The following is a 19,928-nucleotide window of genomic DNA, read 5'->3' on the forward strand; positions in this document are numbered from 1 at the left end:
GTGACTAAGAACTTGATTTCTGAGTCAGACCCAGAAACAGATTTCTGGGTTCGAATCCTAGCTCACTGCTCATCAGCTCTGGGACTTGGACTAAGTCATTTACCCCTTCTAACTCTGTTTATCCCTACCTATGAAATGGGAATAATAATCCTACCTCATAGGACTGTTGGGATAACTAAAAAAGAATATTGTAGAAGTGAATTTTCAACTCAATGCCTGGAATATAATATGTTGTAATCAGTATAAGCTATTACTTCACACAAATGAACATTAGTGAATGAGGATTATTTCAAGTAACGTGAGTGAATGTAAATAAAGGGAAATAAAAGTTTTATTACTGAAACCCTCTGCTGATTATGAAAACATTTTCCTGGTTGTCCTCTGTCTCCTATATGCTGCTCTCACTATTATCCTTCTTTTCTCCTTAGAAAGATCTCAACGTTAATGGCTTTATTGACTAGAGATTAAATCCCCAAATTTATATGTTTGACCTTAACCTTTCTGGAATGTTTCTAAAAGCATATTGGAAATCTGTAGCCAGATGTCTTAGGGTGAGCCCAGTCTGAAAACAATCAAAATTGACTTTATCTTCCTCGAAGTTGTTTCGTTCTCCTGACTTTCCTATTTTAATGATATCATTTTCTTAATCTCTCCAACTCAGAATTTCGGAAATACTAATTCATAATTATAAGAATCCTATAGATTCTTCTCCCATAATGTCTTCTCCATTTGTTCAGTTTCCCCCAAACTCCCCTCTATTTCATCCTGAACACCACTATAAAGAGTTGCCTTCCTAATGCATCATCTAATCAATGCCATTATCCTTTGCAAAAACCTTCTCTCCTTCTTATAAAGATCAAATTCTTACCCAGTATTCATGGTAACTGTATGGTGGTAACTTTACTAGTCTTATTTCCAATCGCTTTATATGGAACCTCCAATTCAGCCAACCTAAGTATAGGACTCCTTATTAACCTCAGGGTTTTCAGCAAATACATTGTAAGTTCAACTGATTACCCCCAGCTTTTTTAAGCACCTCAGTCTGAGGTGATTCTCTTCTACACTCCTATAGGAAAATCAGTACTGTATGATACATAGAGCAACTTACATTTAAGTCTTGTAACAAATCTCCAAATCCAGTCACATTAGTTTTTAAACTTTTAAATGTTATAAGCTGCTTGAAGGCAAAGTACTAGCTCTTACAGACCATCCTACCACCTATTTTTACCGGAAGAATGCAGCAGATGTGAGGAAATGGGTTTTAGACATCACTCTTAGGGACTAGACTATGACTCCGAGTTTTTTTGTCCTATCATTTCAAAGAGAAAGAGCGATGTATTCTGACGAGCCAATGGTGAGCACTGCACACAGTGATGAACAACAAGGTCTCCCTACCCTAAAAGGTATTCTTTCACAGAAGAGGGATATTTCATAGGAAAGGTGGAGGGGGCAGAGTAAGGGGCCATTAGAAATGCATCTAACTGAGGTCTTACATGCAACAGCACCTGTTCTGTTTTAACACCGTTACTTTGTCCAACAGAAATATTTAAAATACCATATATTACAAACTCCTAAAACCTTGTTTGGGCATTGCCTCATTTTTGTTGAAGTTCTAGTTTAAATTCCAATTTGTGAACATACAGTGCGACACTAGTTTCAGGTGTACAATACAGTGAGACACCACTTCCCTACAACACCCGACGCTCCTCACGACAAGTGCCCTCCTCACCTCCTCACTCTCTGCCGCCTAGTTCACCAACCCCCCCGCCCCTCCCCCCTGGTAACCATCAGTGTGTTGTTCTCTAGTTAACAATCTGTTTCATTATTTGTCTCTCTGTTTTTCCCTTTGCTCGTTTGTTCTGTTTCTTCAATTCCACATAGGAGTGGGATCATATGGTTTTTGTGTTTGATTGACTTATTCTGTTCAGCATAATACTCTTTAGCTCCATCCATGTCATCGCAAATGGCAAGATTTCATTCCATTTCATAGCTGATATTCCTCTGCATATGTATGCCACATCCTCTTTATCCATGCATTGGTCCTGAGACATTTGGGCTCTTTCTGTAATTTGGCTAATTGTTGATAATGCTGCTGCAAACATAGGATGCATATATCCCTTTGAATTAGTATTGTTGTACTCTTTAGGTAAATACCTAGTAGGGTGATTTCAGGATCGTAAGGCAGCTCTATTTTTAACTTTTTGAGGAACCTCCATACTGTTTTCCAGAGTGGCTGCACCAGTTTGCATTTGCACCAACAGCAGACAAGGGTTGCTTTTTCTCTGTATCCTCGCCAACACTTATTTCCCGTGTTGTTGATTCTAGCCCTTCTGACAGGTATGAGATGGTATCTCACTGTGGTTTTGATTTGTATCTCCCTGATGATGAGTGATGCTCGGCATCTTTTCACGTGTCTACTGGTTACCTGTATGTCTTCTTTGGAAAAATGTCTGTTCATGTCTTCTGCCCGTTTTTAAAATTGGATTATTCATTTCGGGGGTGTATTGTAAGTTCTTTATATATTTTGGATACTAGCCCTTGACAGAATATGTCATTTTCAAATATCTTTTCCCAGTCTGTAGGTTGCCTTTTAGTTTTGTGGATTGTCTCCTTCACGGTGCAGAAGCTTTTTATCTTGATGTAGTCCCAACACCTCATTTTTGCTTTTGTTTCCCTTGCATCAGGAGACATACATAGAAGTTACTATGGCCAATGTCAAAGAAATTACTGCCTGTCTTCTCTAGGGTTTTGATGGTTTCCTGTCTCACATTTAGGTCTTCAATCCATTTTGAATTTATTTTTGTGTATTGTGTAAAAGGAAGTAATCCAATTCCATTCTTTTGCATGGACTTTCATTCTTTTTCATTCATTCTTTTTCAACACCATTTGTTGAAGAGATATTCTTTTTTCCATTGGATATTCTTTCCTGCTTTGTTGAAGATTGACCGACCGTATAGTTGTGGGTTCCCTTCTGGGTTTTCTATTCTGTTCTATTGATCTATGTGTCTATATTTGTGTCTATATTTGTCTATATTTGTGTCTATATAGTTTTTGTTATTACAGCTTTGTAATATAACTTGAAGCCTGCAATTGTGATGCCTCAAACTTTTCTTTTTCAAGATTGCTTTGGCTATTTGGGGTCTTTTGTGGTTCCATATAAATTTTATGATTTTTTGTTCAATCTCTGTGAAAAATGCTGTCGGTATTTTTATAAGAATTGCATTAAATCTATAGATTGTTTTGGGTAGTACTGACATTTTAACAATGCTTGTTCTTCCGATCCATAAGCATGGAATGTCTTTCCATTTCTTTGTGTTTTCTTCAATTTCTACATCAATGTTTTATAGTTTTCAGAGTACAGATCTTTCACCTCTTTGGTTGGGTTTATTCCTGGGTATTTTATTATTTTTTGTGCAATGGTAAATGAGACTGACTCCTCAATTTCTCTGTCTGCCGCCCCATTATTATTGGTGTACAGAAATGCAACAGATATCTGTATACTGATTTTGTATCTTAGGACCAGCAGGTTTTGGGTGGAGTTTTTTGAGTTTTCTACATATAGTATCATGTCATTGGCAAATAGTAAAAGTTTGACTTTTTCCTTGCCGATTTCAATGCTTTTTATTTTTTTCTTGTCTGACTGCTGTGGCTAACACTTCCACTATGTTGAATAAAAGCGGTGATAGTGGACATCCCGTATTTTTTTTTTTACTACAGAGGAAAATCTCTTACTAGTTTTTCCCCACTTAGGATGATACTAGTTGTTGGTTTTTCATAAATGGCCTTAACTATGTTGAGGTATGTTACCTTTAAGCCTACTTTGTTGAGAGTTTTTATCATGAATGGATGTCGAACTTTGTGAAATGCTTTTTCTGCATCTGCTGAAATGATCATATGGATCTTAGCCTTCCTTTTATTAATGTGATGGATCATGCTGATTGATTTGAGAATACTGAATCACCCTTGCAAGTTAGGAATAAATCCCATTTGATCGTGGCGAATGATTTTTTAAGTGTTTTGTTGGATTCAGTTTGCTAGTATTTTGTTAACAATTTTTGCATCTGTGTTCATTAAAGATATTGGGCCTGTAGTTCTCTTTTTTGTGGTGCCTTTATCTGGTTTTGGAATCAGGGAAACCCTGGCCTCAGAGAATGAATTTGGAAGTTTTTCCTCCTTTTCTATCCTCTTGGAATAGTTTGAGAAGAATAGGTGTTAACTCTTCTTTAAATGTTTGGCAGAATTCCCCTGTGAGACCATCTGTTCAAGGACTTTTATTTGTTGGGAGTTTTTTGTTTTGTTTTGATTACAGATTTGATTTTTTTGCTAGTTGTCTGTGCAAATTTTGTTTTTTCTTGTTTCAGTTTTGGTAATTTTATGTTTTTAGGAATTTATCCATTCCTTCTAGGTTGTGCAACTTGTTGGCATATAGTTTTTCATAATACTCTCTTATAATTGTATTTCTGCGGTGTTGGTTATGATTTCTCCTCTCTCGTTTGTGATTTTATTCATTTGGGTCCTTTCTCTTTTATTTCTGATAAGTCTGGTTAGAAGTTTGCCAATTTTATTAATTTTTTGAAAGAATCAGTTTCTGGTTTCATTGATTTGTTCTACTGTTTTTAAGTTTCTAGATCATATATTTCTACTCTAATCTTTATTATTTCCTTCTTTTGCTGGCTTTAGCCTTCATTTGTTGTTCTTTTTCTAGCTCCTTTAGGTAAGGTATAAGGTTAAGTTGCTTGAGATTTTTCTTCCTTCCTGATGTAGGCCTGTATTGCTATATACTCCCCTCTTAGAATTGCTTTCGCTGAATCTCAAAGGTTTGGACTACTTTCATTTTCCTTTGTTTCCATGCATTTTTAATTTTTTTCTTTTATTTCCTGGTTGACCAACTCATTGTTTAGTAACATGTTATTTAACCCTCATGTATTTGTGGTCTTCCCAGATTTTTTCTTGTAGTTGACTTCTAGTTTCGTAGCATTGTGGTCACAAAAGGTGCATGATATGACTTCAATCTTCTTGAATTTGTCAAGACCTATTTTGCAGCCTAATATGTGATCTATTCTAGACACTGTTCCATGTGCACTTGAAAAGAATGGGTATTTTGCTGTTTTAGGATGGAATGTTATGAATATATCTATTATGTCCATCTGGTCCAGTGTGTCATTCAAAGTCACTGTTTCCTTATTGATTTTCTGCTTAGATGATCTGTTCACTGCTTGCTGTAAGTGGGGTGTTAAAGTCCCCTACTATTATCGTATTATTATTGATTAGTTCCTTTATGTCTGTTACTGTTTTATGTATTTGGGTGTTCCCATGTTTGGCTCATAAATATTTATAATTGTTATAGCTTCCTGTTGCATTGTCCCCTTTATTATAACACCCTTTTGTGTCTTGCCCTTGTTACAGTCTTTGTTTTTTTTTTTTTTTTCAACGTTTATTTATTTTTGGGACAGAGAGAGACAGAGCATGAACGGGGGAGGGGCAGAGAGAGAGGGAGACACAGAATCAGAAACAGGCTCCAGGCTCTGAGCCATCAGCCCAGAGACCGACGCGGGGCTCGAACTCACGGACAGTGAGATCGTGACCTGGCTGAAGTCGGACGCTTAACCGACTGCACTACCCAGGGGCCCCACAGTCTTTGTTTTGAAGTCGACTCTGCTTGACCTAAGTATTGCTACTCCTGATTTCTTTCTTTTTTAAATTTATTTTGAGAGGGAGAGAGTGTGAGTTGGGGAGGAGCAGAGAGAGACAGGGAGAGAGAGAATCCCAAGCAGGCTCCACGCTGTCAGTGCAGAGTCTGATGCGGGGCTCAACCCCATGAACCATGAGATCACAACCTGAGCCAAAATCAAGAGTTGGACGCTTAACTGACTAAGTCACCCAGGCATCCCCAATCCAGCTTTCTTTTGACATTAATTTGCATGATAAATGTTTCTCCATCCTCTCACTTTCAATATGCAGGTGTCTTTTGGTCTAAAATGAGAATCTCTTCTAGGCAGCGCATAGATGGGTTCCATTCTGACACCCTAAGTCTTTTGATTAGAGCATTCAGTCTATTTAGAAAGTAATTATTGATAGATATGTATTTATTGCCATTTTATTACATGTTTTGTGGTTGTTTCTTAAGATTTTCTCTGAACCTTTATCATCTTTCTCTTTCACGGTCTGATTTTCTTAACTGATATCTTTGAATTTCTTTGCCTTTATTTTTTGCATGTTTATTGGTGGTTTTTGATAGATCGTTATACCATTAGGTTTGTATATGACATCTGCATACAGCAGTCTATATTAAGTTCATGGTTGTTTAATTTGAGCCCACTCTTTTCTTCTCTCCTCCCCACGTTTTAGGTATATGGTGTCATATTTTATATCCTCTTTTGTGAGTTCCTGGACTGATTTTTTACAGAAACATTCATTTTTACTGCATTTATGTTTCCTACCTTTATACTATCACTTTTGGTATCTCCTTTCCACTCAGAATTCCCTTAACTATTTCTTGTAGAGCTGCTTTAATGGTCATGAATTCCTTTAGTTTTTGTGTGTCCGGGGAACTCTTTATCTCTCCTTCTATTCTGAATGACATCATTGCTGGACAGAGTATTCTTGGCTGCATATTTTTCCCATTCAGCATGCTAGGTATATCATAACACTCCCTTCAGGCTTGCCAGGTTTCTGTTGCAAAATCTCCTGCTAGCCTTATGGGTTTTCCTTTGTACATTACTGACTTATTTTGTCTTGCTGCTTTTAAGATTTTTTTTCTTCAACACTGTATTTTGGAAATTTAATCACAATATGTCCTGATGTAGGCCTGTTTTTGTTGATTTTGATGAAGAGTTCTCCATGCCTCCTGGATCTGGATGTTTGTTCCCTTCCTTCCTTCTCTTTGTCTACTAGAACTCCTATAATACCAAAGTTATTACATTTAACGGAGTCACTGAGTTGCCTAAGTCTGCTCTCGTTTTGCATAGTTGAACTGCTTTCAATTACTATGCCTTCGTCATTCATTAATTCTTCTGCTTCTTCCAGCCTGCTGTTCACTGCATCAAGTGTGTTTCTAATCTTGTTTATTACACTCTTCATCTCTGATTCTTTAACTCTTTTATCTCTGTGGTAAGGGTGCTACTGATGTCCTCCATTCTTTTCTCAAGTCCAGTGACTATCTTTATGATTGCTACTCTAATTCTCCATCAGACATGTTATTTACATCTATTTTGCTTAGATCTCTGGTCACGGCCTTATCTTGTTCTTTCATTTGGGACAAATCCCTGGTCTTCTCATTTTGTCTAAATCTCTGTCTGCTTCTGTGTGCTAGAAAAGCCAGTTATGGGGCGCCTGGGTGGCTCAGTCGGTTAAGTGTCTGACTTCAGCTCAGGTCATGATCTTGCAGTTTGGGTTTGAGCCCTGCGTCGGGCTCTGTGCTGACAGCTCAGGGCCCGGAACCTGCTTTGGATTCTGTGTCTCCCTCTCACTCTGCCCCTTCCCTGCTCGCTTGCACTCTATCAAAAATAAACATTAAAAAAAAACTTAAATTAAAAAAGAAAAAAGAAAAGCCAGTTATCTCTCCCGCTCTTGAGAGTAATGGCTTCATGAAGAAGAGGTCATACAGTGCCCAAGGCCTGGCACTTCAGGGAGTGTCCCCAGTGTGTGCTGTGTGTGCTCTGCTGCTCTGTTCTGGTTGCTCTGTCCTTGAAGCCAGTTGTCTGCAGAGGCACTCCTTGTCTGCTATGGGCAGGGTTTAGTCCCTGGCCTAAATGTGGTGAGTTTTAGCCAGTTTTGCTTTGATCTGCTTGTGAAATGGGACCTCCACTGGAACGGAGGCCTTGCAAAACTCTCTGGTTGGGAGACGTGGTATGGCAAGGGTTTGTGCTACCCTTCTGGCACAAAGGGGCTGCCACAATGCGGCTAAGGTAAGCATGATCGAGAAGGGCAGTCCCACCAGAGCACATGGGGGTGGGGCTTGGCGTACACAGGTTAGGCAGCCGGTATCTTCCCACAGGTGGCTTTGTGTTTATGCTGAGGGGCTGGGAAGAGACGGTGCCAGCCAGCTACTCTTGTTCTTGGAGAGGTCTCTCCATGAATGGGGTCTCTCTGGGCTACACTCCAAGAAGAGCAAATAACCTCCCCACTGTGTGCCCCACGGGCTCTTCAGATCACTGTTTCCACGTCATCTATCTCCAGGCTGTTGGCTTGCCTTCTCTCCAAGAGCAGCGCAGTGCCCTCCAGGCTCTATTTCCCACTGACCTTTAAAAGTCCAGTCTTCAAGCTCTGCTGGTTCCGAGAACTCACAAAATTTAGTCCCTCTTGTTTTCTAAGCCAATGGCTGTGGGGAGATGTTCTCTTATGAGTTCCCTTGTGTGCTCCTCTCTCTCTCTCACCCTTCTCCATGACCACGGCTCCCTCCGTTCGGCAGCAGCCAGGATTCGTTTCTCCCCAAACCAGGTCTCTGCACTTCCTACCTTCTTCAATGTGACCTCTTCTCTCTAATTGTGGAGTCTGTTCTGTCAGTTTTCAGGTGAATTTCTGGGGTATTTTGTCAGATCTGATAGTTATCTAGTTGTATTCACGGGATGAGCTGAGCCTAGGGTCCTCCTACTCCACTGCCATCTTCCTACTTCTAGCATCACTTCATTTAAAAAAAAAATTTTTTTTTAACGTGTATTCATTTTTGAGAGACAGAGAGAGACAGAGCATGAGCGGGGAAGGGGCAGAGGGAGGGAGACACAGAACGTGAAGCGGGCTCTCGGGCTCTCAGCTGTCAGCACAGAGCCTGATGCGAGGCTGGAACCCACGGACTGTGAGATCATGACCCGAGCCGAAGTTGGACGCTCAACCAACTGAGCCACCCAGACGCCCCTAGCATCACTTCATTTTTTAACGTACAGACTGAAAACTCAGAACAGCCTGAGACTCTTTACTTTTTAAGCATGCATAGAATGTCCCAGATTTACTTTCAAGAAGGTGAGAAGTCTGAGAACATGGACTACGTCTTTTACTTTTACCCTATTACGTTATTTAATAATTAGCTATCTAATATTTTAGCCCATTTCTAAATAACAGCTTTTATGTAAAGTGACTTGCTTGCATTCCTGATTTCTTCTGCACATTTCACTTGAATGTGAAAAGTCTACAATGATGGTTTTGTGGTATCATGTGAAAACTTTCACCTTCATCCTTTCTACTAACCCTTTCCAGAGTTTACCTTTAAAGCTTATTTCCTTTACTACTAAAGCTTATTTCCTTACTTCTCATTCCATCTGAACCCATCATGCCTGTCACTAGAAAAAATTAGTTGTCTAGGAACTCTGGCTTTGGCCAGATCATCTTTGTTTTCTGTAAAGTCATTTTCAGCAACAGCTTAATTATAAGTCTGATTACATAATAATGTAGTTACAATGAAGAGTCATAGTTTTTTTTTGTTTGTTTCGCCACCACCAGTTCTAAGTAGTTAAGAGTCATAATTTTTGATATTATTTTTTTAATTTTTTAATGTTTATTTTTGAGAGGGAGAGACAGAGCGTGAGCAGGGGAGGGGCAGAGAGAGAGGGAGACACAGAATTCGAAGCGGGCTCCAAGCTCTGAGATGTCAGCACAGAGCCCAATGCGGGGCTCAAACCCCTGAACAGTGAGATCATGACTTGAGCCGAAGTCGGTGCTTAACCGACTGAGCCACCAGGTGCCCTGACATTTTTTTAAGTTTTATTTTGAGAGAGAGAATGTGCGTGCATAAGTGGGGGAGGGGTGGCGGTGAGAGAGAAAGAGAGAGAGAGAGAACCCCGAGCAGGCTCCATAATATCAGCACAGAGCCTGATGCAGGGCTCAGACCCACAAACTGTGAGATCATGGCCTGAGCCCAAACCAAGAATCAGATGTTTAACCAACTGAGACACCCAGGTGGCCCCGTAATTTTTGGTATTACAAGCTTGGCTAAAAATTACAATGATTTTGCTTTAGAAATGTAGACTTGATGACAAGGACACAAATTAACCATTAATGAATCATTAACTGTTTGGAGCACAACCACATTTCCACAATTTGGGCATTTTCATTTAGATATGCATTTAACGGTCACATTCATAAGCCAAAGGTGAGTGAACACAAGAGTTCTGTAGTTAGGCCTTTATCAAAATACTTGAGTCATCTGGGTAAGATCTCTTGCAGTGTTTATTCACTTCTGATTTTATTTAAGATGGAGGGTATGAATCTGCCGTAAGGTAGGAAAATGGAAAATGATGCTTGAAGAACCAAAATAAGAGTATAAGAAACTAAAATTCCCACCAAATGACTGGTCTATAGATACATAAAGAAACTAGTTGTTTTCATGCAAATTAAGCATCCATGATGTGCCAGAAAGAACCAAAAGGTTGAAAAGTAAATATAAAAAGTGAAGCCACCTATTTTCATTACAAAATAAAGTCCCTATTGGATTCAACTTTCTTCATGTTTTATAAAAATATACACACTTTTACAAATGCCAGAATCGCTTACTGAAATAATGTGAAAGTTACTAAGGTGATTATTCCAAATTAAATCCTAAGAGCTTAAAGAATAGTTGATAATATGAAACTGTGACCATTTAAGGTTTTTACGGTGCCATGTGTGAATCAGTCTGTGGTATACGAAAGAAAGTGATGGCACATCTTCAGGCTCGAAATTCTTCTCCGGGCCGTCTGTTTCTTAAAATAATCGCAAACGGCAATTTTGGTCTTACAAAGGAATTCTTATAGCTAGTGAATGAGTTTCTTCGGTTTTTTTAAGGACCAACTGTCTTAGAATAACCTTTTCTTTTCTTTCCTTTTCTTAGAAACACCAGTTTTCAATGAAGCTGTGGAAGGCAGACACGGGCTACTTGTTGCATTGGGGAAAAGAGGAACAGTTGAAAATAGACAAGAATACGGATCGGTAATAAATAACAGGTCAGTAATAAAATTATGCCTCTCAGGGAAAGTTATTTGTCAAAGCGATAAAATAAGGGGGAAAAAACCCCACGTTAGTAGCCTTGCGGAATTCACGCCAACTTGGCCGTATGTCTAAAATCACCCACAAAAACACACTGAAACGAGTACTCACCACTGAATGATTTCCGTGATTTGAGCTTCCCAATGCGCAACCGATTCTTTCTTGTCTGCCAGGTCTTTCACCTCCTCTTCTAACTGCTGGTTGCGTATACTTAAGTTCTCATACAAGGTGGTGAGCTGAAAGGCAGTTTTAAGACGCGTGTGACTTTTGCGAACAGGAATGTAAGGTGCCCAGACGCCTCTTGTTAAATTTGATAACTCACCATATTCCGCTAAACACTGATGGTCTTCCTGATTTCTTATTAGGCACCCTTCTGGTCACTGAATTTGGAAACATCGAATATTTTCTCTTCCTGCCTTTGCTTTTCCCCTACTCCTTGTGCTAAACTGCTTCCCTCTGCAAACCTCCAGTTGCCTGAAAACTCCCCAGGTTCCACTGATAACAACATCTCTTGGTTTTTTTCTTGATCTGAAAATCTCTATGTCATCCTTTTTAAAAAATAGAATCTTATAAAGAATTGCAAGCATATGTAAAAATGGGACAGTGTAAGTTAATTCCCATGAGCCCACACCCAACATCAACAATTATCACCTTGATTCCATTCTATTTTTTAAACATTCTTTAAATTTATTTTTGAGACAGAGAGAGACAGAGCATGAATGGGGGAGGGTCAGAGAGAGAGGGAGACACAGAATCGGAAACAGGCTCCAGGCTCTGAGCTGTCAGCACAGGGCCCGACGCGGGGCTCGAACTCACAGACCGTGAGATCGTGACCTGAGCTGAAGTCAGAGTCTTAACCGACTGAGCCACCCAGGCACTCCCGATGCCATTTTATTTGTATCCTGTCTTCTTCCTCCTTCCTCCTGTATTATTCTGCAGCAAATACCAGACATCTATAATTTTACCCATATATATTTCTGTGTATATCTCTTGCAAATAAGGCCCTCTCTTTGAAAATATAAGCACAGTGTTATTAAATTTAACGAGTTTCCTTATTATCATCACATAGGTAGTAACTTCAAATTTCCAGTTTCCTCGAAAGATCAAAACACGTTAACAGTTTATTAAACTGAATCATGTTGCCAACAAGTAAACACAGATTAATGTTCCCTATGTCCTTTAAGTCTCTTTTATTTATACCAGGGACCGGGTGGTTTAAATGGGAGACATTTATTTCTCACAGTCCGGAGGCTGGAGAGTCCAGGATCAAGGTACCAGCAGATTCAGGGTCTGGTGGGGCTGCCGCTGCTGGGTTCACAGATGGCTGTCTTCTGGCTGCCTCTTTATGAGGTGGGAGGCCTGAGAGGGGTCTCTGGGGTCGCTTTCATAGGGATAATAATCCCATCATGAGGGTTCCACCCTAGGCACTAACCACGACCCACAGGCAGCATCTCCTCATACTATCATATCAGAGGTTACGTTTCAACATGGGAATTTTGGAGGGACGTAAACATTCCAGTCTATAGCAGTTCCCCTCCAGAACTTTTATTTTTCTTGTAATTTATTTGTTGAAAAAAGTAGTTGTTGGTCTTGCAGAGTTTTGTAGTCTCAATTTCTGCTTTCATTTTTGAAAGATTTTTTTTTTGATGTATAGAACATTCTAAGTTGGCAATAATCATCCTCCAGCACTTTGAAAATGTCCTTCCTTTTTATTCCCTGTTTTTATTCCTTTTTGATTTCATTTTTTTCTGTTGGGAAGTCAGCTTTCGGTTTAACTTTTACTCGTTTGAATATAATGTGACTTTCTGCTCTGACTGCTTTTAGGATTTTCTTTAGCTGCAAGTTTTTAGTCGATTTTCTCTGATGTCCCTAAGTGGGTTTTAGTTTCTATGTATCACGTTTAGGGTTTGTGGCATTTCCTGAATTTGTACGTAAATGTTTCTCATAAGGTTTGGAAAATTATGGGCCATGTACTCTTCACATACTGTTTTTGCCAGTCTCTCTGTCCTCTCCATCTGGGAAAGCAAATATTTGTACATCAGATCTTTATACCATGTCCCCTAGGTTTCTGTCCTCTTCTAGGTATTTCCATCCTTTCTAATCTCTACCCATACTTTAGCCTGAAATTTTTTTTTACTTATCCACTCTTTCCTTTGGCTCTTTCCAATCTGCTGTTAAAATCTTCTATTGGGTATTTCGGTTATTTTAGTTTTTACTTCTAGAGGTGCCACCTGACTCTTTTGTGTACATTCCAGTTGTCTGCTGAAATTCATCACATTTCCTATTTTCTATCATACAGTTATTTTAAATTTTCATTTATGAAAATTCTCATGGGAATCTCTGCGGGTTTATTTATATGGACTGTCTAGTTTTCATTTTTTCTTTCCTTATTTTGTTTTTGCAATATTTTTACTCTTGGTTTTCAGTGATGCAGTTGTATCTCCTTGTATGCATGGTAATTGTTTAATGCATGCCACACATTTTATATGAAAATTTTAGAGGTAATTTGAGGCTCGGTATAATATCCCCCTCTTTAGACCCAAGATAGGTCAGGTACTGCAGGCTGGTTTTCAGTCATTGAGAGTGCTCATCTCTTTCCAGTTCACTCTTACTCCTAAAATGTAGCCTTTCAATGAGTCCAACAGAAAGCTTGTATTTCTCTCTCCAAACCTGTGGAATACTGTGCTCAGCTTCCTGGCTCCTCAGCTACTGCTTTCCTATCAGCAAATGCTTCAAGGAAAAGCAGCACCGAGTGCTGGGCTCAACGCCCTGCACTGCTCCGCTATGGGATCTTGGTCAGTAAAGAAGGCTGCCCTCTTCACTCTCCAATGCCTTGCTGCAGATAAATACAGTGGGAAATTAAAACAAGTAAAGAATAAATCCAGCTCTTGCGGAGGTGGTGGGTATGATGCAAGCTAATCTGTCCTAGTCAGAAGCAAAAGTTCCTGCTTTAATACATTTTTAAAAATTTATGATAAAATATTTACATTCAATTTTTATCTCATGGTTACATTCTCTCTCATAAATGGTCTCAAGCTGCATTAGTTAGTATTCCTTTCTTGCTTTTTGGTATGTTTTATAGAGATACTGTGTTCATTTCCTTTCAATTACTCAACTTGAAGGAGATGAATTTTTCCTAGAAGAGCTATTTACAGGTCTGTGGAGATGAGGGACCTGGTGATGGTTAATTGTATGTGCTAACTTGACTGGGCCACACAAGGTACCCACATGTGATCAGGGCGTGTCTGTGACAGTGCCTCTGGATGAGATTAACACTTGAATCAGTAAACTGAATAAAGCAGATTGCCCTCCGTAACATAGTGGGCCCATCCGATCAGCTAAAGGCCCAAAGAACAAAAAGACTGACCCTAGTGAGTCAAACCTCCTCCTGTCTCAATGCCTTCAAGCTGGGATGTTGGTTTTTCCTGCCTTTGGACTCTTACTGAAACAGCAACTCCTCCCGGGTCTCAAACCCTTTGGACTCAGACGGAAACTACATTGTAGGCTCCCCTGGGTCTCCGGGCTGCAAACTGCAGGTCTTGGGACTTGTCAGCCTCCATAATCAGGTAAGCAAATTCCTTACAATAAGTATCTTTACACATACGTGTGTGTGTGTGTGTGTGTGTATGCATGTGTATGTTAGGTTTAGTTTCTAATACAGGCTGAAACCATGTTCTAAGTCAGGGATCTGCAAGCTTTCCAGTAAAGCATTAGATAGTATGTATTTTTGGCTTTGTGGGCCACATGTGGTCTCCATCACATCTTGTTCTTCTTAGAAAAACCTACTTATAAGTGTAAAAACTCTTCTTAGTTCATGGGTCATAAAGAAACAGTCTGAGAGCCGGATTTGCCTACAGGCCACATACGCCAACTTCTCCATCTAAATGTATCAGCAATTCTCCTAATGACCCAGGGTTTTTCTCGCGTGTGTTTTGGCCTATCCTTCTGTGAGAGAGAGACACTTACGACACAACTCAATGCGGTTTCATTTCTTCCACTCTACCAAAGGAACACAGCTGTAATTCCCTGTTTAACCCTACGCCCAACCTCATGGTCTTCTCAGAATGAAATGGGGTCCAGAGAAGCTATCAAGGCCCACGTACACCCTCAGCTGCCTATTAAGAAGGGATTTAAGTTCCATACCTCAAGGGGTGCCACTTACGTCTGAAAACGTACTTTACCGGCTCTCTTCTTTTTACAGATTTACTGAGGTATAATTTACCTGTAATAAAACTCATCCGTTACAAGTGTATGGTTCAAAGATTTTTAATAAATTTAAGCAGTCGTGCAACAATCACCACAATCCCGCTTTGGAACACTTCTAGTACGAGAAATTTCCCCAGTGCTGGTTTGCAGTCAATCCTGGCTCCCACCCTGAGTTCCAGGCATCACGGATCTGTTTTCTGCTTCTCTGGTTTTGCTTTTCTTAGCAATTTAATACCCCATCATATTATTGAGGTTCAACCACAGTGTTGCACGTATCAGAAATCCATTCCTTTCTACAGCTGAGTAGTAGACTATCGTATGGATAATAGGAAACCTTATTTGCCTGTTCATTAGTTGGTGGGCATGTGTATTGTTTCCAGCGGTTTGCTTTTGGGAAGAATGGTGCTATGCACATTCACATACAAGTCTTGAAAGGGCTCTGTTTTTAATTCTCTTAAATAAGTAGGAAAATTTCTGGGTCACGTGGTAAGTGTATGCTTAACTTTCTGAGAACTTTTGAAACTGTTTCTAAAGTGGCTCTCCCACCTTCCACGCCTGCAAGCAGCGTGGGATTTTCAGTTCCCCCACGTCCTTGCCAACAGCGGGTATGGTCATTCTTATGGATTCTGTCCATTCTTGAGGGTGTACAGCCGCACGTGACCGTGGTTTTAACTGGCGTTTTCCTGACCACAATGAACATCTTTGCACGAGCTGATCTGCCATTCATAGGTCTTTCATGAAATGTCTGTTCAAAACTTGCCCCATTTTTTTCAATGGGTTGTTTGTATTTATTTCTTATTCATGAGTGTTAAGAGTTCCTTCTCCATTTCGAGTATGTTTCTCCTGCAGATGTGTCTTTCGCCCATTAACGGGGGTCCATCTCTCCGCTCGTTCAGACATTCCTTCACTTATCTCAGCAATGTTTCGGAGCGGTCTTCCTCCCCTTACTTCCCAGAGCTCTGAAATCATTGTTTTTGACAATCGTGTCCACCTTGAAATGTTTCTTTTCTTGAGAGGATTCATCAGTCTCTTCATGTTAGCCTAGCCAGAAGTCTACCAGCTGTTCCTGAAATTTCTTCTGAAACAAGAACGTCTTCTTCTAATTCATTCCTACGTCTTCGCAGGACGTAGGAATGCAACGTCTTCGCTAATTCATTCCTACAACACACCTTTTTTGACAGCCCTTCCAACTGATTTGTGAGTGACGTCAACTAGATGTTTGCAGGAAGGAGAGGAAATGCAGATTTTGCACGGCTATGTTACGACACCTACAAGTGGTTTTAAGTAGATTTGTTTAGTATTACTCACAGAAATGCTAATATTTTCATTACTACTGAATAAAAGCATGGACTCTGGAGCCAGACTGCCTGTGTCCAAATTCCGTTTGGCCACTTCCTGGTCCTCTGATTAGGAAAGGAGCTTCATTCCCTCTGCCTCAGTTTCCTCATCTATAAAATGGCAAGAATAATTGGGTACACCTCACAGAGCTTTTGTGAGGATAAAATGATTTATATAAAGTAACTCAGAAGTAAATTCTGAGTAAATATAAAGTAACTCATTAGTACATTCTACCTAAGGGTCTGTTCATTTTGCTTCTTTGGAAATGAGAAGGCTTTGCTATTTGTACATTGACATATTTGGCTTATAGTAATTATAAGACTACATAAGGATATGGAAACATGCTCAGGACATTTTAAGTGAAAAGGCAGATTAGAAAATGGACGTATATATGACTGCACTTACGTAATAGTATATATATAAACAAAATCTGGAAAGGAACATATAAAATTACCATAGTTGTTTTGTGGTGAGATCATGGGTTAACTTTTATGTTAAATATATTCCACGTTTTTTATAATTCTGCTTTTTAAAAAAATAGTGTGATTTAAAACCAACACAAAAATAATATTTTTCCTGACTGGAAAATCATTTACTTTCACTTCCTAACATATATGGCTAATTTTATTTGCCATAAATTATCTTTAAAAGAAAATTTTTTTTATGTTTATTTTTTTGGGGGAGAGAGAGAGAGAGAGAGAGAGAGAGGTCGAGCAGGGGAGGGGCAGAGAGAGAGGGAGACACAGAATTCAAAGCAGGCTCCAAGGCTCCGAGCTGTTGTCACTGAGCCCGATGTGGGGCTCGAACTCGTGAACTGAGAGATCATGACCTGAGCCAAAGTCGGAGACTTAACCGACTGAGCCACCAAGGCGCCCCTGTAATAAATTTAGCAGAGTTCTGAAAATATCAACACGCTTTCTTTTGATTTCCTTTAAAATTTTAACTTTTAGAGTTTAAAACTGTGCATGTGAGAATCTCTTCAAAAGATTAATTATGTAAGTTTGAAAATTAACCTAAGAGTTGCCTTCTGGCTTCTATACCAGAAGTTCTGTTTGAATCCCTTCACTGGGTTCCAGACGGAAGGGCTGGAACAACAATGGCAAAAGTACTCTGGTTACTCCTCCTGGCAAAAATACACAGTTCAAACCAAACTAGAAAATGAATGAACAGAAGGAACAGTGCAGGTGCTCAGGTAGGTGAACCGACAGTTAAGGAGGAAGAGAGCAAAGGCTGAATAAAAACAGCAAAAATTGGGAAGGGGCTTAAATGGTAGCAGAACCCAGGTCTGTCTCTACCGCTCCAGGAATGAATATTTCCTTGTTATCATTTGTCGTTAAATATTTGCCCTCAGAGTTCTACTCCTATCCTTCATCGGAGCTTTCATGTTAGTAAGAAAAGGTAACATTCTATTTTTACAAGCTTCGGGGACAAGCTTTTATTTTTATCCTTCACATCTCATCAAAATCCAAAGAGTATTGCTTAAAAATGAAATATGTGTTTCTCGTAAACTCAACAGAACTTTATGGTTAGTGATGAAAAAAACCAAGGAGTGAATACAAGATTTGATCTACGTTCAATTTGATTGTTTCTCAATATAATTTTTCTTGAACTGTATACATTTTCTCCTAGAAACTACATGAAGAGGCCTTCTAGAGTTTAATTACATTTCTTACCTCAAGGCAACTCTTAAGAGAATCTTAAATTCTGTCTTATAGACAGAAATAGTGTTTTATTTTACAGTCGTTATTAGTCAACACATGAAAAAAACAATTACGTGACTTAAATCTTATGGGGATAGAATTCAAAAGTTACTAGTTTTATTTAAACGGAAATAACGAAAAGTCGCACGGTAACTTTCACAGGCCGTCTGTACTCTGAACAAAACACTCATACTACCTTTGGGCCACTTCCCACAGTTTGTGCACATTCTTTCTCAAGTAGTTTTCAACCGAACAAGCAAGGTCATTTTTAAATGTTTAAAAAACCAAACAGTCACGGGGTAAGTAGTGAAAGATACGGAACGCAGTGGAAAACAGAACAAAGAGCCTCCCTTTTATGACTATTTAGTCCTGGGCTTTCAATTCATGACTCTTTCAGTCATGGTCATTATTAGTTACTGGAATAATTAATAGTTGAACAAAATATTTTTACGGGAGGAAAATCCTAGAAATCACTATAAAATACGATTACCCAAACGTTCTCATTTAAGTGTAAATATGATTACTAAAACATGTGGATAATATTAGGATTTTTACAACTGTTTGTTAGGAACTGACAAAAGAAATGCAAAAGGATGGCAGTTCAAAAAATCTGAGCTACTAAATGGAAAAACATTCCCTTTATGTATTTGAAATTTCATTCATAAATCTGGCAGAGCCTAAGTTTAATCTATGGTTCTGTTCTTTACTTGAGCTACAGAATTTCGGTGGAGCTTCGCTTTTCTTTGCTTTTCTTTTCTTTCTTTCTTTTAGTGTTTATTTACTTACTATATATAGAGAGAGAGATTGAGAGAGTGAGCAGGGGAGGGGCAGAGAGAGAGAGAGGGAGACAGAGAATCCCAAGCAGGCTGCACGCTGTCAGCACAGAGCCCGGTGCGGGGCTCAAAACCACAAACTGTGAGATCATGACCTGAGCCGAAGCCAGGTGAGTCAGATGCTTCACCGCCTGAGCCCCCCGGGCGCCCACGGGCAGAGTAGGTTTCTCTGGATTCCTACCCACCAAGGATATTATTTCTAGCTACAGGTAGTTCTCCACCATGAACATGAGATCATGGTTGTCAAACCTGCCCCAGTTTGGCCTAATTGTTCCTGCTCTTGCCAAGGGCCAGCTTAACTTCGGCAGCCATGACAGAGTTAAGGGACAAATATGAGAGGAAAGAGTAAAAAGAGAACAGATGGAAAGTGAAAGAAAGAAAAGAGGCTCAAAAAATAAGAGGGATGAAGAAGAAGAGGGGATAAGCAAAGCCGTATCCAGAGCCCCCCCACGGACGCGTGGAAGGAAGCCCTGCCTGCACCCCACAAGTAATCCTTGTGGATAAGGAGGGGTACTGAGTCTGAGTTGTGCCGAGTATAAGACTAGGCTACAATTTCTGTCACCGTGCTGGACGCCCAGAACCTGCTCAAGGAGGGGAGATCAGATTGTAGCACTCACCTTATCAAGTTCACTTGTCAGTTTCTTATTTTCTTCAGTCAACAACACTTTTTCTCTTTCGTACTGTTGTTTGAACTCGTTTTCAAATTCTTCCCTTTCACTTTGACTAACACAATTCAAAACAGAAGAGGAAAAAAAGGAATTGAGTCAGAGGTGAAATGACTTCCCAGACTGGCTGCTGTTCCACATTTTACTCTGAAAAGTCGCACCATCTTGAAGGTGCCAAGTCCCAATACTCCCCCTTAAAATTAAAAGTTACAATCATTTCCTCTTAATTA

General features: G+C 39.6%; 1 protein-coding gene across 6 annotated transcripts in view; it reads right to left on the reverse strand.

The window, feature by feature from the left end:
- The window catches only part of CDC42BPA (CDC42 binding protein kinase alpha), a 323,204-nt gene that overhangs the window by 74,887 nt on the left and 228,389 nt on the right, over positions 1–19,928 (reverse strand). For all 6 annotated transcript variants that reach the window (XM_047839756.1, XM_047839754.1, XM_047839753.1 and 3 more), the window contains 2 exons: positions 19,651–19,756; positions 11,068–11,192 (listed from right to left, as the gene is read on the reverse strand). In XM_047839756.1, the coding sequence (XP_047695712.1) occupies positions 11,068–11,192; positions 19,651–19,756 (231 nt within the window). The remainder of the gene's footprint in view (positions 1–11,067; positions 11,193–19,650; positions 19,757–19,928) is intronic.

Source organism: Prionailurus viverrinus, chromosome F1 (assembly GCF_022837055.1).
Source record: "Prionailurus viverrinus isolate Anna chromosome F1, UM_Priviv_1.0, whole genome shotgun sequence".
NCBI classification, from domain to species: Eukaryota; Metazoa; Chordata; class Mammalia; order Carnivora; family Felidae; genus Prionailurus; species Prionailurus viverrinus.